Genomic DNA, 14,739 nt, shown 5'->3' on the forward strand with positions numbered 1-14,739 from the left:
CACCTAAAAGTAGCGGGTTTTTTTGGGCTGCCTGCCTTGTAGCTCTGCACCCTCTCGCTGCATTTTTTTAGGTATAGACGCCTTTAAGGCTTCAATGCCTTATTGGCATTGCTGTGTTTGCTCATCTGGCGTGGTCACTGCGTAGCAGTTCCTGCACCCCTACGCTCATCACTCAATAGACTTTATCCATAAAGGCCGGGACGCCCGGGTGAGATGCCGCTTTGGGGCATCCGCAGCTTCAGCCCCCTCCCCTGGGCAGGCACAAGAACAAGCAGAAAGCGTGCTGCCGCCCCGCTCTGCTCCCCGACAGTCTTCCACCGACAAGACTGTTCCTATGGGGCAAATGTCATTTTCCTGGGGATTAAACCTCTCTGTCTGGGACTGGAAGAGCTCACCTAGTCCTGCTGCCGGAGTTGAGCCCTGGCCAGCTCTACGCACAGCAACAGCTCAGCCAAGGGGAACGCGAAGCATTAAAATACACACTTTGAGGTGCTTCCTGTCTCTTTTCCTGGGCTCTAGGGTATTTCTTTCAGATATTCCTTCAGGGGCTGTTTTAGAATGTAATACCAGCTTGTAAAAGAAACCCACAGGGATTTCCCCCGCCCCAGTGATGCTGTGAGGAGGATACGGCCCTCCTCGTGGGGTCACTGCCCCCTCCCTGACTGGAGACGGGAAGCGGGGTCCGCACGGACACCAGAGCAGGGGACACACCGCTCTGCCCCGTTTCTAGCCTCCCTTTGCTGCCTCCCCCCGCCCCAGGACGGGACCTTTAACTTCAGGCCCCCATTCCCGTGCTCACCTGTGCCCTTGCTCGTGCACAAACACACTAGCAAACCCTCATCTCCCTGTCGGGGAGCAAAGCGCCGTTCCCCAGCCTGCAGTACGGCTTCAGAGCAGCAAGCCCAGGCTAAGAACAAGCCTGACAAAATCCATTCCGCTCTGGCTCCCGGCCCGTCACGTCCCGCGCGGGGCAGCCGGGCACTGGCCTTTTGCGGGGCGAGACGGGAACTTAACCAGCTCCTCGCCCCCGCTGCTGTCACTCACACGTCATGCCCCGCGCTGCCGGGGCGCAGGCTGCCTGCCAGCCCGTAATCAGGTGAAGTGCAGACCTTTCATTTTTCCAAAGCAGGAAGCACTTAGCCACCAGCAGGGCCTCGTGCCTCTGATCTCTGCGAGAGCCACGGCTCAGCCACGGCCCTTTGAACCGGTGTCCGGCTGCCGCTCGCTGCCCAGGACAGACCCTGGTTCTCTGCCAGGCTCCGCTGCGGTGCTGGGGGGCGAAGGAGCTGCCTCAGGTCCAGCCTGGAGCCGTGAGCAGGGGGAAAACCACCCCACCATCACCCACAGATCTCTGAACGCGTTACGAGGGTCATGGGACTATTTCCCCATGATCCATCCCGCTTACACAGTGTTACAGGCAGAGACAACCGGTACGCAGAGCTCTGGTGCCCGCCCTGCCTGCGGCTCGCGCGGGAGCCCCCCCGTACTCAGCGCGGCTGCAGACCCACCCCCGGGATGGAGCAACACGCATCTTCCAGCTACCCGCTGTGATCGATCGCCCCAGGGCCTCCCCAGGGAACTGCAGCCTTCTTACGTTCAATTAAGTGGACGTTCCCCCTTCCATCTCTAGTGATTAATACAGGTTTAATTGCTGCTTCTTGCTGGCTGCTGGGGCAGGGCAGACGTTTTGCCGTCCCACTGGGTATAGGCTGTGCTGTTGCGAATAACCTGGATTTCCACTGGCCGCGTGGTTTTTGCGGCCCTGGATGCCAGCAAGGGGCTGGCACAGCCCCCATTCAGCCCTGACCCAAACCCTTCCTGCCTCTCCCTGCTCCATCGTGCACCCGCAAGCACTGGAAACCTCCGCGCCAGGAACCACAATCCTCCCCCCAGGAATGCTTCAGCCCCTCCATACTACTGCCTGGAGCATCAGCTGGGCTGAGTAAAGGATGGGTCTACTCTTCTCCACGCACAAGAACTTGTGGCCTCCGGCAAGTTTGTACCAAGACTCAAGCAAGGCCATCTCCATCTTCAGCCAAACAGTCACCAGAACCACTGTCAGAGCTTTAAAAACTCATCCGTGAACACAAAGTGACAAAGTCTGCTCAACGTTCAGAGGAGAATCCAAGTAAAGGCCACTTACCCCACCTCCGGCGCCGGATCCTGGCTAGGAACACACGCGGCGCATGCTCCCGGCTCCAGCAGCATCTTGCTACATCAAACGAGGTCCCGAATCACAGCTAGTCCTCTTGTCTCCAGGGGTGAGACTTGGCTCAGGCCTCTAGACACTAACCTCTACGACACTTCTCTTCTCCAGGTAGAAGCCAACATAAATCAGAACCTGCTGTCAGCTGCTCCAAAGCTCCTGCTGCTGTTGACACCCAGATGGGAGCCATCGGCTACATCAGAGCTAACCTTGCTCAGAGAGAACCACAACCGCAGGCTAACTTCCCTCCGTGACCTGCTCTACACCTCGTCACTCATCTCGTGCACAAAGAGCTGGAGGAAGGAGCAAGGTAGAGAAGAAAAAAATCAGGATTATAAATCTAAAATTTTATTGAGACAAAAAACTGACAGAGCTTGGTATGAAGTTAAAATCCAAACACGTACTTTACATTTAAACAACGTTTTCACAGAAACCTAAACACATGCTTTTAAAAAAAGGTTTGTACAATGCAAGTCTAGATACATACCACCCTACAAGGAGGTGCCAGGAGTCTGGTGGGGCTCATGACTCCAGACATTAAATAGTTCAGTATTTGTAATAAATCTGATTAAAAAAAAAAACAACAACCAAAACCCTCAGAAGATTCAGGGTAACACATCCGGCTCCAGCACCAATGTCTGGCCTCCTACAAACAATCGCTTGTTATGGGAGAATATGGAATTGATTTTTTTTCTTGTGCTGCTGTTGATTTCCTCTCCCTCCCACAACTAAAGGGTTCCCGATGCTGCTGGCTGGACAGTCAAATTAAGGTGAGAAAAGGAACAAGTAGTCAGAAGTCTCTCTCTCCCCCCCCAATTTTGAGAAATAGCACCTTATAACGGAAAGAAGGGTAGAAAGGCTTTTAAAGGGTTAAAATCCACTCCCGCCCCGCACCCCACCCTCCCACATACAATGCATGTGTCAGTAACTGGCAGTTCTGCTTCAGGACAATACGAATCACAAGTTTGCATTTTCACAAGTCTCCCCTCACACCACCCCCCCCGCCCCTTCCCAAAAAATCGCTCGCAGGGTTTTGAGGATCTTGGCTCCAGAGATTTGGACATTCACAGTTTCAGTCTCACGTCAGTGTCCCTGTCTCCCTAGTTCTGTCATCAATACTGGGCTCTTCCCCCACCCCCCCAACCCCTTTTCTGGTTTTTTTTTTTTTTTTTTTTTCCTTTACTGAATTCAGGTTCTAAAAAAGATCTGGAAATGATCTGGAACATTGTCACCAGATCTCATCTCCCTCCCCAATTAAACAATTTCCCCACATCCCTCCCCCCCAGTCCCCCAAACCGATACACCAGTAAATAGCAAAAGAAAACAAACAAACAAACAAAAAAAAAACCCAAAAAAACAAACAACCTACACACATGCTACGCCGTAAAAATGCAGAGTTAACACTATTGGGAAGAAGGCTGTGGGTTGCTGAGATGGTCTTTGAAGATTAAGCAGTATCCATCTGCACTCCCTTTCCCCAGCCCACCCATCACCAGTGACAGTCCTTCATGGAAGGGGCTTTGCTTCCTCTCCCACAAGCTGCAAAATAGACAGCCTTGAAACAAACCCCCCAATTCCTCCCCCAACATCCCCGGTATCCCCCTGCCCTTCCCTCCCCACCCCCCCCAAAATGAGCCGGGCTGGTTTGAATCTGTACACAGCATGAAGCTGCATAAAGCAGTTGAGCAGCTGCAGGGCACAGAAACCATACTGGTCTCTTCAAAGGGCATCTTCTCCAGCCATCTCTACGCTCCCAACCAAGCAGAGCTGCGTTCTCTCCCTCTTGCTCAAACCCACAGTTCAGATCTTTATACAAAGGCTGGCCAGAGCGGGTGCCAGGGGTTAGTTCTTGTCCTCTTTCTTGTCATCGTCCTCTGAGGGGTAGGAATGCCATGTCAACCTCTCCTCATAGAACGAGATGACCACCTGGGGGCACTTGATGTTGGCTTCCTTGGCAGGGACCAGGTCGGCCTCGTCAGAGTTCTTCCTACAGGCCAGAGCAGAGGTGTAAGTTAGGGGGCTGCAGAGGGGAGGTGGAAGAAGCGGAGACCGGAGAAAAAAATCAAGAAATGGCAGGTAAACGGAGTTCCCCAGCTGCTCGGGGGATCCAAGCGACCCCTTCCCGAGTGGCTCCGGAGCAGGGAGAAGCAGCACGTGAGCCCAGGAAAAAAAACAACCCGGGTGTGAGTTCAGCTCTGTCTTGTCGGGGATGGGGAGAGAAGCCGAATCAAAGCTGCGGCCCTGCCCCCAGCCACTCCGTAGTTCTGAGACGGTGCAAAAGCAAATGGCTCCCGCACCTACGCCTGACTGGTTTGGCTCCCACCTGTGCCAGCGACAAGCCCTGTGTCACTACAGCTGACGGGGACACGGTCATCGTCATGGTTCTCCTCTGGGTGCAGCCTTCCGAAACTGCAGCCCGCGCCATGACACCATGCCCCTCTCTCTCCCCAAGCTCGCGCCTGCTGCGGGAGGACATCTTAAGAGCCACACAATCCCAAGGGCCCTACCTGCTCGTTTCACATCCACGTTAGCCTCGGCGCAGAGGGTCACCTCAGGCAGCAGCGCCATCGCGAGAGATTTCATGCCAGGTAGCAGGGACTCCCCAGGCGCAGGTCCTTCCCTCTCTGGCACAGAATAAGTGAAGAAGTGACAGACACAAAGACACACTCACCACTTCATCAGGAACATGAGCTCCCCGCTGGAATCCGTGGCACCAATGATTCGCTCTGGCTCAAATCCCCGGGCAAAGCCTCGTGGTTTCTCCGACTGAAAAAGAGACAAGTTTCCACTTGTAGCATCACAGGGTGACAGCCACAGCCCTGCTTCTGGTCACGACGACACACCGGTGGCTGTTCGGAAAGGCTCTGCATATCAGATGCTCAGCCTATAACAACTAAGGCCAGCGGAGAACTGTGACGACCACTCAGGTGTAAAAACCCACGGCACTGGGGCGACCCGGGGCAGCACGGCAGAGCACCCTGCTCATGCTGCAAGCACAGAACCTGATTTCCAAGGCCCTGCTGGTCAAAACCTTGTACTGGCCAAGATTCAGCAGCTCCTGGGGTGAAAACCAGACTGCAGAGCCTTTTACTGTCCCTTTTCCCAAGCAGCTATGAGCACCTTGAGCTCTCTGCTCCACCTTGTTCGCCCTCTCGAGGGGGCAACAGGCAACCCTTGTTTCCTGTTTCATCCACGGTGTGTTCTCCAGGAGAAGCTGGAGCTCCAGACCCTTTTGGTTCAAGAACCGGCCTTTCAATTTAGTGCTAGAAGTGGCTCTGGATTGACAAAGAGGCCTGGCTTAGGCAACAGCTCATGCCTCCTTCCGAAAGCTACAGCTTTTCAAAAGTACTTCAGCTATGTGCAAGTGCTTCCCCTCCATGAAGGAGAACAGCGTGACTGCAGTTTTGGAGCGTGGCTGCTCCAGCTGCTAGACACCCTGCCAAATGCAGGGGTAGGGAGGTGAGCACCAAAACAGCACCCTGCCTCACCTCCTCCTTCTTCTTCTTTGGTTTGCTCTCCTCCCCTTTATCCTCTGTGTCAGACTCCGCTTTGCGTTTGCTTCCCTCAGACTTCTCGCTCTCATGTGCGGTTTTCTGGGATTGAAGGAACTCTGCGATGAGGTCTGGGCAGTCGAGGTTCTCCTCTGGCTCCCATGTGTTATCTTCACTGCAATCAAAGACAACAGCTTAGTTGTACATGCGGGCAGCTGGCTGCAGCTTTCCCTGCCAAGAAAAGTCCTGGACACCAGGTCACACGGAGATGCTGAGAGAAGCAGCAGTCTGGGCGCGGGTGTCCTCGCCCCGTGACACAGGACCTTGGCCTGATCCAGGCAGGGATGCCAGAGGACACAGCAGTTATTTCCCTTCTCAGGAGAGAAGTGCAATTCATTTTATCCGGCTGCTTGTTTCGCACTAGGCTAAAGAGGGGGAAGCCCCACCAGTGCACTGCACAGTCTGCTAGCAAGACAGAAAGGGGACTTTCCCACCTAGGCTGTGCTCTTGTCGCCCAGATTAGAGCTCGAGGCATTTAGCACCGTTGTTTTTATCACCAGGACTGCCTTTGGCCTGTTAGCTCCATTTTACAGACAAGGAGACGCGCAGGGAGACTGAGCCACCTGCCCGGAGGCTTTGGGAGCCAAAGGCAGAAGAGACGCTTGTGGCGGAGCAGCCCCAGCACCCACCCCGCAGCAGCAGGCAGGGAAGCACTTACTCCGAGAAGCCTTTCCACTTCAGTAGGTATTCCACTTTGCCCTTTACCACTCGCCGATCCAAGACCTTCTCCACCACATACTCCTCCTCCTCTTCCTCTAAAACCTCTTCCACTTTCTTCTTGTTCTGTTTTTTTCCCATTGTGCTGGCCAGTTTTTCAGCTTACGGGCGACGCTGCTAAAAGAGGAGAGAGAACCACACGTTTGTGTCAAGGTCAGGTTTGCCTTTGCCACGCAGCAAACATACTGGATATGCAGAGGCAAAGCGCAGTGCAGGAACGCTGCTGTGGAGAAAACAGGCACGTATGAAGCAGGTAATGCACAAAAAGATGGGCCAGGATGGTCCTGCCAGCTGAAAAGACAAACAGGAATCTCCAGCAGGAGCTACTGCATTTACACGATGCCTTTTTGACACACAGCTTTGGCCTTTTTGTCTCCCCAGCACCTTATTTCACCGATTCCATCAAGACTCCGCCTGATTCCACCCGTACTTTGTTCCTGTTTTCAGCACACCATATCCTGAACTCGTTGCTCCTGCGTCTTGTCCACCGACCTCCAGAAACAAAGCAGCGTCCCACGTCAGCTGCTGCAGACCTTGTCCTTCCTCTGCCGAGTCCCGCGTGTCCCCCCTCAACCTGTTCTCTCCCCTTTCCCCCACCTCGCCGACCTGCCCTTCAGCTTAGTCCAACCCCGCCTTGAGCTGCAGAGAGCATTTACAAAGCTCTACACCAGCGGGAGGGAGACAGCGCACCGCTGATATTAACTAAAAGTTAATAAATAGTTAATCCAAGTTAAATACAAGTCACAGCCCCTGATACCGAGCTCCCCACGTTCATTTCTTTGCTGGTTCATGGATATGCACCCTGGGATATTTATCTAACTCACCAACCCAGAATTTTTTTTTTTTTCCCTCATCTTCCAGAGCTGTTTAGACAGTCAAAAATTCCTGCATATATATCCAGTGCTTGCTGGGAAGTGGCAGAAGCGATGTGGAGCTAGGAGAACTCTCTGGCTCAACACAGCCCAAGGCTACCTGCCGTAAACGCCGCAGCACACAGGTAACGCGTGACGGGGCAGCCCTTGGTGCAGCTCTCAGCTTTCCACTCACGCTGGGGCGGGGGGGAGACACGACTGCAGAGGAGGAGCAGCCCTGCCAACAGGCCAGGCGCTTCCCCCAGGCTGAAACGAAACACCTCAGAGAGCCAAAAACCACAGAGAGGCCCCACTTCCCTGTTGAAACCCAGCTCGGACCAGTAAGAGCACCACAGCCGGGCAGATCCAGGGTCAGAGTCTCTCCCTGCTGCCGGCGGGTATGGCCGGCCACCTCGTCCCTGCTGCGGGGCAGGTGGTTATGCTAAAAACACCCCCAGCCCTTGCAAATATTCTCCAGCCACTTCTTGGCTTGTACCAGCGACACCGAGAGGTCCCAGCCCCACAGACAAGATGCTGAGCTGCGACACAGCCCCGCGAGGGGAGACACCAAAGGCTTCTTCCCTTAGGTTCAAGAAAAATAGAGAGCCCTCTAGTACCCTGATCTCATCAGCAGCCTCTGCTCCAAAGAAGTCTGCGCAGCCAGCCGAGCGCGCTGAACGAGTTGCACTGATTTAGATCGACCAAAGGGTCAGGAGGTTCCACGTCTCCCCATCTGTTATCTCCGATAAGCAGCTATGCCGTCACGGAGAGCCGCTGGCAAAGCTGGTGACGGGACCCAGACCGCCTGAAACCAACTTTGTACCTCAGCCTCCCAAAACCCCACCCTGCTGAACAGCTGCCCGGGGAGCTTTCACGTCCTAAGCGCTGAGGAACACTTCTTTTTTTATTCCAGTAAAAAGGCATATTTTCTGCCAAGCAAAACGACTGGTGAGCAGGTCAAACATTACCTGCCCGGAAACTTTAGTTTTGCCACTCAGGTTATCTTGAATTGTGTAGAATAAATTTCAGCTGGCAAAATCTGTGCAAACTGAGGCGGGTTTACATGGCGAAACAAAAATCCTGCAGATTTATACTGGCTGAAGGAGGTGCCAGAGTTCAGCAACAGTCTCAGCTCTCGGGGTACAGCTGGGTGAGCTCCCTTGTGCACAAGATGCTGCTGAGCTGAGTAGCTGCCATCAGAGTCTCTTTCAAAAGAGAAGGCTTAAAACCAGACCCCACAAAGCTCAAAACACGTACTCCCAGTTCAGACCACCAGAAGCCACAGCAGAGGATGGGAGGGAGCCAGCACAGTTCCAGACCCCCTCCATCTCTGCTGCTATCTCACAGAGAGGGCTTGAGGACAGCCGAGGAGCGTGGAAGAGCGCAGAGGGAGAACGCAGCGCTTCTCCGCTTGGCAGGTGCTGGACCGACGTGTTTATACTTTGGACCCTGCTATTGCATTGCTGCTTTCAACCCGACCCTGGCTACAAGCTGCGCCAGCGCCCAGGCTCTCGCTCCATAGGACCCTCAGCCTCTGTTCGAGCTGGCAGACAGACATCTTCCCTTTACACCCCATCCCCGCAGGCGCCGGCCGTGGGGTGACCACAGCCTCCTTGCCTGATGGCAATGTTGGGGTAGGAGGAGGAATAAACACCTTCCCCCCCCCCCCCCAAGACACCCACGGCTGGGGCTGCTCATGAACCAGGCAGTGGACTGGCAATAAAAGCCAGGTCAAAGCAGCTGCTACGTCTCAGGGTGGCTGGTGGTCAGGCTCTGCATCACAAGCCTTTTCCTCCTTCTGCTCACGTGTAGCACCAGATATCTGCCCTGCCTTTCTTTTGCCTGGTGGTCTCAGAAGAGGGGTCAGCATCTGAACAGGCTGCAGAGCAGACAGGGACAAGGGAAGAGCTCGTTCCGCTACTGCACGTGCTGCGCTGTGCTTGCAGAGCCACACTGCCCGCCAAAGGCAAAACCCAAACCCAGTCTAAGTGTTAAATGAAGTGAGAAGTTCCCTGCCCTGTACGGACCAGCAGCCGAGGTGGTGGTAGGGATACTCCCACAGACAGGCAGTGCTTCCCCCATGGATCCTTTATTCGCTGCCAAAGGACACCCAGCCCTGCAAGGATGAAGTTTTATTGCCCTATTCAATGGGGGGGGAGAAAAATCCAACGACCTGGAAACAGCCCACTAAAACAAAGCCATACAAGAACACGCATCAGAGAGGCTTTTCCCTCCTCAAGCCCTGGGCTGGAATACACTGACAGCATCTTTAATCAGACAGCAGACGAAGGCAAACCCGAAGCAGAAAGGCTCCCAGTCGCCTGCGGACTCGCAGCAGAGGAGGCCAGGCTGCCTGGCACCGCCTCAGCTGGTGTGCAATACAACAATGTAAAGCCTCCGACCCACCACCAGCATCTAATCCCCGAGCAGGAGCCAGCGCTGCAGCAGGAAGCCGAAAGATCGTGTTTCACTCTGGAATTCTTCAGGCAGTTCCTTCCTCCCCTCCATCATCCTCCTCCTCTGGCATGGCCGCTGGAGGAGGACAGAGCTGAGCATGCCACGGCAGAGGAGATTCTCAAGAAGGTTCCGTCATGGCTCTGACTACAACCAGCAAATAAACTCCGAGACAGCCTGGAGGGGCGAGATCTCGGGCTTCCCCTCTCTCAGCAGGGACTTCTGTTCAGCTGCAGCCAAAAGGACTTTAGTCGAAAGCACTGTGGTTATTGCTTGGAGATGGAGTTGTTTTGAAGGCTCCTAAGGATGCTCAGCTGGATTGCTGGGCCGCTTGAGCAGCTTCCTAAGGCGGCAATTGGATCAAAGAGTCTAACGGTAGAGTCTGGCCAAGATGAGCTCGGAGGGGAGTTGCTAAAACTAGAGGCGGTACGTGGGACAGGTAGGTGTGGGAAGGGAAATGCGGAGAGGCAATAGAGCAATGCAACACTGCAGATCCATCACTTTATTGTGCTCATCCCTGGGCAGGGAAGACACAAATCCAAGGCCAGGAGCACTTTGAGAAAGAGCTTGCCAAGGGGAGGGACAAATATACCAACGCAAAGGGCTGCACCAACCATACCTTAAGCATATGGCAGGCAGCAACCTCCCCAAAGTCCCCAGACATTTCCTTGTTTCTGCTAGAGGTATTTACACCACGGAGTACCAGCGTCACCCCCTTGCACAGCCCTGCTCTGCCTCTGTGGGTTCTCAAGATGTCTGCTCCCAGGCAGGCACGGGGCTGGCACCCTGCTGCCGAGCCGTCCCCGTCCCCTCGGCGTTCATCCCTGCGGCAGGCACAATGCCTGGTTTTCCCTGGAGAGCCTGCAAGCCAGAAAGGTGCTCCAGGGGGATAAGGCCAAGCCGTAATTCTCGGTGTCTTGCTGCTAAACACGGTACAGATTTTAGGCAGCAGGACAGAGACAAGCTGCTGCACAGGCCTCTCGCTGCACTGCAGTCAAAAATGCAGCTCGAGTGTGAGAAAGGGACTTCAGCCCCCCCCGGGGGGTACAAACTCAGCGAATGGCTTTATCTGCAAAGCATCTGAGCTGCTCCCCACACCCTCTTCCTCTGCCTCAGGAATGCCTCAGTGGAACAGACTGCTCGGCAAAGATTTCAGCCTTTTGTGACCGGGAACATCCAAACCCTCCAATTCTAGTTATTAAAAACAAACCACAGTCACCCAAAGCACTGGCTGGTTTCTGGCGTTGGAGGAAGGGGGAGAGGTTGAACCATCCCCATCTCTTTGGAAAGGCAGCGCAGGGAAGACTTACCCCAGCTCCCCCCCCCCCCCCCCGTCTCCAGAGCTTTCACACACACACATTTCACTCGCACCGAGTTCCTGTGTGCAGAGGTGCAGAACGAAGCCATTTCATTTTGCCTGGGTGTTTTTGGGGAGGGCAGACAACTCCTCTTACGTTTACATGAGCAGTCTCACATCTATAGAATTTGGGGCCAGATGACTGCTGCCTGAGAGAGATCTCATCAGTAGCATGTTTCCTAAAATTCAGCTTCAATTTTCTATGCTTAACGTGTGAAAAAAGTTGGCTTATACCAAAAAAATGTGATTTCAAGACAACTTCAGGATGGGCCTATGCCAAATCTTTCCATTTTCATTTGCTGCTTCTTACCTAACACTCAAGGCAAAGCTGAAATCCTTTGTGAAGAGGAAAGCAGAACAGAGAGAGACCGAAAGAATAACTTCTTGGTCTGTAGCTAAGAGGAAAAGGATCCAGGACACACCTAAGCCACTTGAAAAGAATTCAAACTCTGTTAAAAGGCCATGAAGAAAGAGGCCCAGCATGAAGGTGTGTATAAAAGCCTGCGTTATTGGGGCAGGAGGAGCAAGAGTGAGCGCTGACAGCACGTCATCGCAGTAGATCAGAAGCACACGCTGGTATCACGAGATCTCCTGGAGAACAGCACCCAGACAAAGACAAATACCCTCAGCCCCGCTGGCTGGGACACTTTCTTCGGAAGATTGTGGTAATACCATTCCACGATGCCGGACGCTAATCTTTTCAGTAGGAAGTTTAACAAAGGAAAAGACCAGCCTAAGAAGAAAAACGCGGAGACCCAGAGGTTTAATTTGGGTACAGACTAGTTCCATTAGCTCCATCTTAAAGGATTAACAGTTCAGCTCAGCTTTAATGAGTTTTAAACTTAAAACATTTCCTCCTCCTGCCTTTCTCAAAGTTGGCTGGGATCACTCATCTCTTTAAAGACTTATGAGCAAGCCAAGTTTATTCCACACGCGCCAGGGAAAGGCAGCAGGCATCTTTCTTTTGAAGTGGGAACAAGCATGTTAAGCCTTCCACTCTCCAGAACCTGAAAACAGCAGAAAACATTTCTGGAAAGTTTGAGTGAAAGCTCAAACCTTTGAGCAGAGACCAAACTAAAGAAAAGCCACAACCTTCAAGCTCAGCCACATCATTTCCAGTTAAATTCACAATCCATGAGAGAATGCACCTCTGGATTTAAGAGAAATGCACATGCAACAGTAGGACCGTTACTTCCCCGATGAAAAAAATAGAACCTGAGGTCAGAAATCCCGTCATGCAGACAGGAATTTTGTGATGTGACAGCAGACACAACTTCTGAACTCCTCTAGATCAGATAAACACTCACGGGATCAGAGCAGGGATTCACGTTCTCCTTCTCCCTTTCGTATAAAGATGAGAAAACGTTGCCCCAAGCGCCGCAGGATTCCCAGCGTCCCCCCACGCTGCACCACCTCCCTCTTCACGAGCAACCCTGGCCCCTGCAGCACCTTCCCCTGCCAGCTTCATCCTAGGGATGGAGCGACCGCATCTGGGGGCATTTCCCCAGCGGCCCCGTGCCCAGGAGCTGCCTGTCGGCGCCCACAGGCCCTTCGCCTGGTTCTCCGCACATCTCCCTGGCGCTGGGCAGCGGGGTCAGAGCAGCCACGTCTGTTTCTCATCGTTTTCACTACCGGGATCTCAAGCACTAATAGGAAACCGCCCCTGGGTCGCAAACCCAACGGGGACTGTTGACTCCAAACTTACTTATCGCAAACACCTTGCTCTCTCAAATGCACCAGGGATTTTTTTTTTTTAAGTTAATAAAATCTTTCACAGATAAGAGCCTGTAATTAGTCAGCCAGAAAGCCTTTTTATACCTCGATCTATATGGAACAATAGGAACAATGTATGTGCTTGCTGCTTCCAAAGCGACCAACCCCAACACCAAGAGCACTGCCCCATCCCTGGGATCCTCACACTCAGCCCCCCCATCCCTGACACTGCCCACCCAAACTCAGGCCACTTTCCAGTCCCTGCCGTCTCCTCCCCACCACAGGGGAGCGGGTCAGCTTCCCCCCACTGCCATCCCCTGCACTCCCGGGGCAGCTCCGCATCTGCCGCTTCCTCAGCAAAGCTTCACCACCTCCTTGTCCGGAGATACAAATCCCATTTTGGCTCCATCGCCTTCCCTTTCCATAAGTCCTACCCTTCTCCCAAACGCTCTCCAACTCCCATTCCAAGTACAACTTGACTCCCCCAGACCTTCTCCCCCAGCAAAGGAGCTGGAGAAAGCCAGCCCTGCCGGGCAGCTGCCCCGACACCCACCCCACGCTGTGGCCGAGTGGGGACTCGACCCAAACGCAGCTCCCACTGCATCTCCCCACTCCCCCTTCCCCAGCACATCCCCGCGTCCAGCCCGCCAGCCACAACCTCCCTTCTCCACCTCCTGCCAGCCCCAGACCGACATCTCCCTCGAGCAGGGGAGCCCTCCCCCAGCCCCGAGGCCCCACGTTCCCCCCCCATTTTGCTCCCCAACAGCTCTCCTCCCCCTGGCCACCCAGGATCGGCTGCCGTCCCGCTCTCTGCCCTCCTGCAGCCTGCTGAGCAGCTTCCCGCTCATTCTCCCCGCCAAAAGTTGACACTCATCCCCTCTTCGCTCTCAGAGCAGCCGGAACCTGAATCCCCCTCCTCCCCAGCCGCCCCCTGTCCCTGCAGCTCCCCCCCAGGGAACACCTCCCTCCCTCCCCTTCCCTCACCCCAGCGGCTTCACCAGGGGGTCTTAAACCACCGTCCCATCAAACGATCAAATGCCACCTCCTCCCAGAGCAGGGACCCTGCTCCAGCCTTTCCTCTCCCAAAGGACGCTTTCACCCTGTACCCCAGCCCAGCCCCCCCACTTCCCCAGACCCTCTGCAGCAGTCCCCTCCCAGCACCCCAAGACTCATCTTTCTTCTCTGTCCCACAGCACCCCCGTACCTACCCCCACCCCAGCTCTTCCCCTCCCCACAGGACCCTCCGGGCCCAGCTTTGACCCCGGCCCAGCCCCTCCGCACCCCCAGACCCGGCTTTTACCCCGCTGCAGCCCCTTTGAGGGGCACGGCCCTGCCAGCACCCCCAACCTCCCCATAACGCTTCTCCCAGCGCCCCAAACACCCCCCTCCCACTAACCCCCCCCAAACACCCCCCTCCCACTAACCCCCCCCAAACACCCCCCTCCCACTAACCCCCCCACTCCCCCCTCCCCGCACCCCAACCCCCCTCCACTAACCCCTCACCTCCCTATACCCCCCCAACCCCCCAAGCATCCCCCCCCGTCTCACCGCCCTAAACACCATCTCCATCAGCAAACCTCCCGCCACCCCCCACCCCCCCAGTAACGCCCAGTTCCTCCCCAGCATCGCTCACCCCCCCCCCCCGCCCCTCCCCCCCAGCCCCCCTCAGCCCCCCGGCTCCCCGGTCCGCCCGCGGCCTGCCGCTCACCTTACACAGCCCCGCCAACGGTTGCCGAGGGGAAGGGGCCTGCGGGGCGCGGGGGCGGGCGGGCGGGGCGGGTCGGGTGGCGCCGCGGGCCTGGCCGCTCTCCGTCCGCCTCCCTCGAACAAAAGAGCCCGGCCAACCCCAGTACCCGCCGCCCGCACTGCGCCTGCGCCGCGACCCGCGCC

The 14,739-nt window shown here is 55.2% G+C and overlaps 1 protein-coding gene across 2 annotated transcripts; it reads right to left on the reverse strand.

Moving 5' to 3' along the window:
- Positions 1-2,532: 2,532 nt before the first annotated feature.
- On the reverse strand, positions 2,533-14,719 carry CBX1 (chromobox 1). 2 transcript variants are annotated; one of them, XM_075775269.1, is made up of 5 exons: positions 14,558-14,719; positions 6,416-6,588; positions 5,695-5,872; positions 4,878-4,972; positions 2,533-4,193 (listed from the first exon to the last, which is right to left on the reverse strand). In XM_075775269.1, the coding sequence occupies exons 2-5, from the start codon at positions 6,553-6,555 to the stop codon at positions 4,049-4,051; spliced, it is 558 nt and encodes a 185-aa protein (XP_075631384.1). In that variant the 5' UTR covers positions 6,556-6,588; positions 14,558-14,719; the 3' UTR covers positions 2,533-4,048. The 2 variants fall into 2 exon arrangements, with proteins under 2 accessions (XP_075631384.1, XP_075631383.1); XM_075775268.1 differs by having other exon boundaries at positions 6,416-6,591; positions 14,558-14,718.
- Between the last annotated feature and the right edge of the window lie 20 nt (positions 14,720-14,739).

The sequence above is a fragment of the Balearica regulorum genome, chromosome 24 (genome assembly GCF_011004875.1).
Source record: "Balearica regulorum gibbericeps isolate bBalReg1 chromosome 24, bBalReg1.pri, whole genome shotgun sequence".
Lineage (NCBI taxonomy): Eukaryota > Metazoa > Chordata > Aves > Gruiformes > Gruidae > Balearica > Balearica regulorum.

Excerpts from the sequence above, each read along its gene's own strand:
- CBX1 (XM_075775269.1), bottom strand. The coding sequence starts at position 6,555 with ATGGGAAAAAAACAGAACAAGAAGAAAGTGGAAGAGGTTTTAGAGGAA. Across the intron at positions 4,973-5,694 it reads CAAAGAAGAAGAAGGAGGAG|TCGGAGAAACCACGAGGCTT; the intron begins GTGAGGCAGGGT and ends TCTCTTTTTCAG. Across the intron at positions 4,194-4,877 it reads CTCATGTTCCTGATGAAGTG|GAAGAACTCTGACGAGGCCG; the intron begins GTGAGTGTGTCT and ends TCTGGCCTGTAG.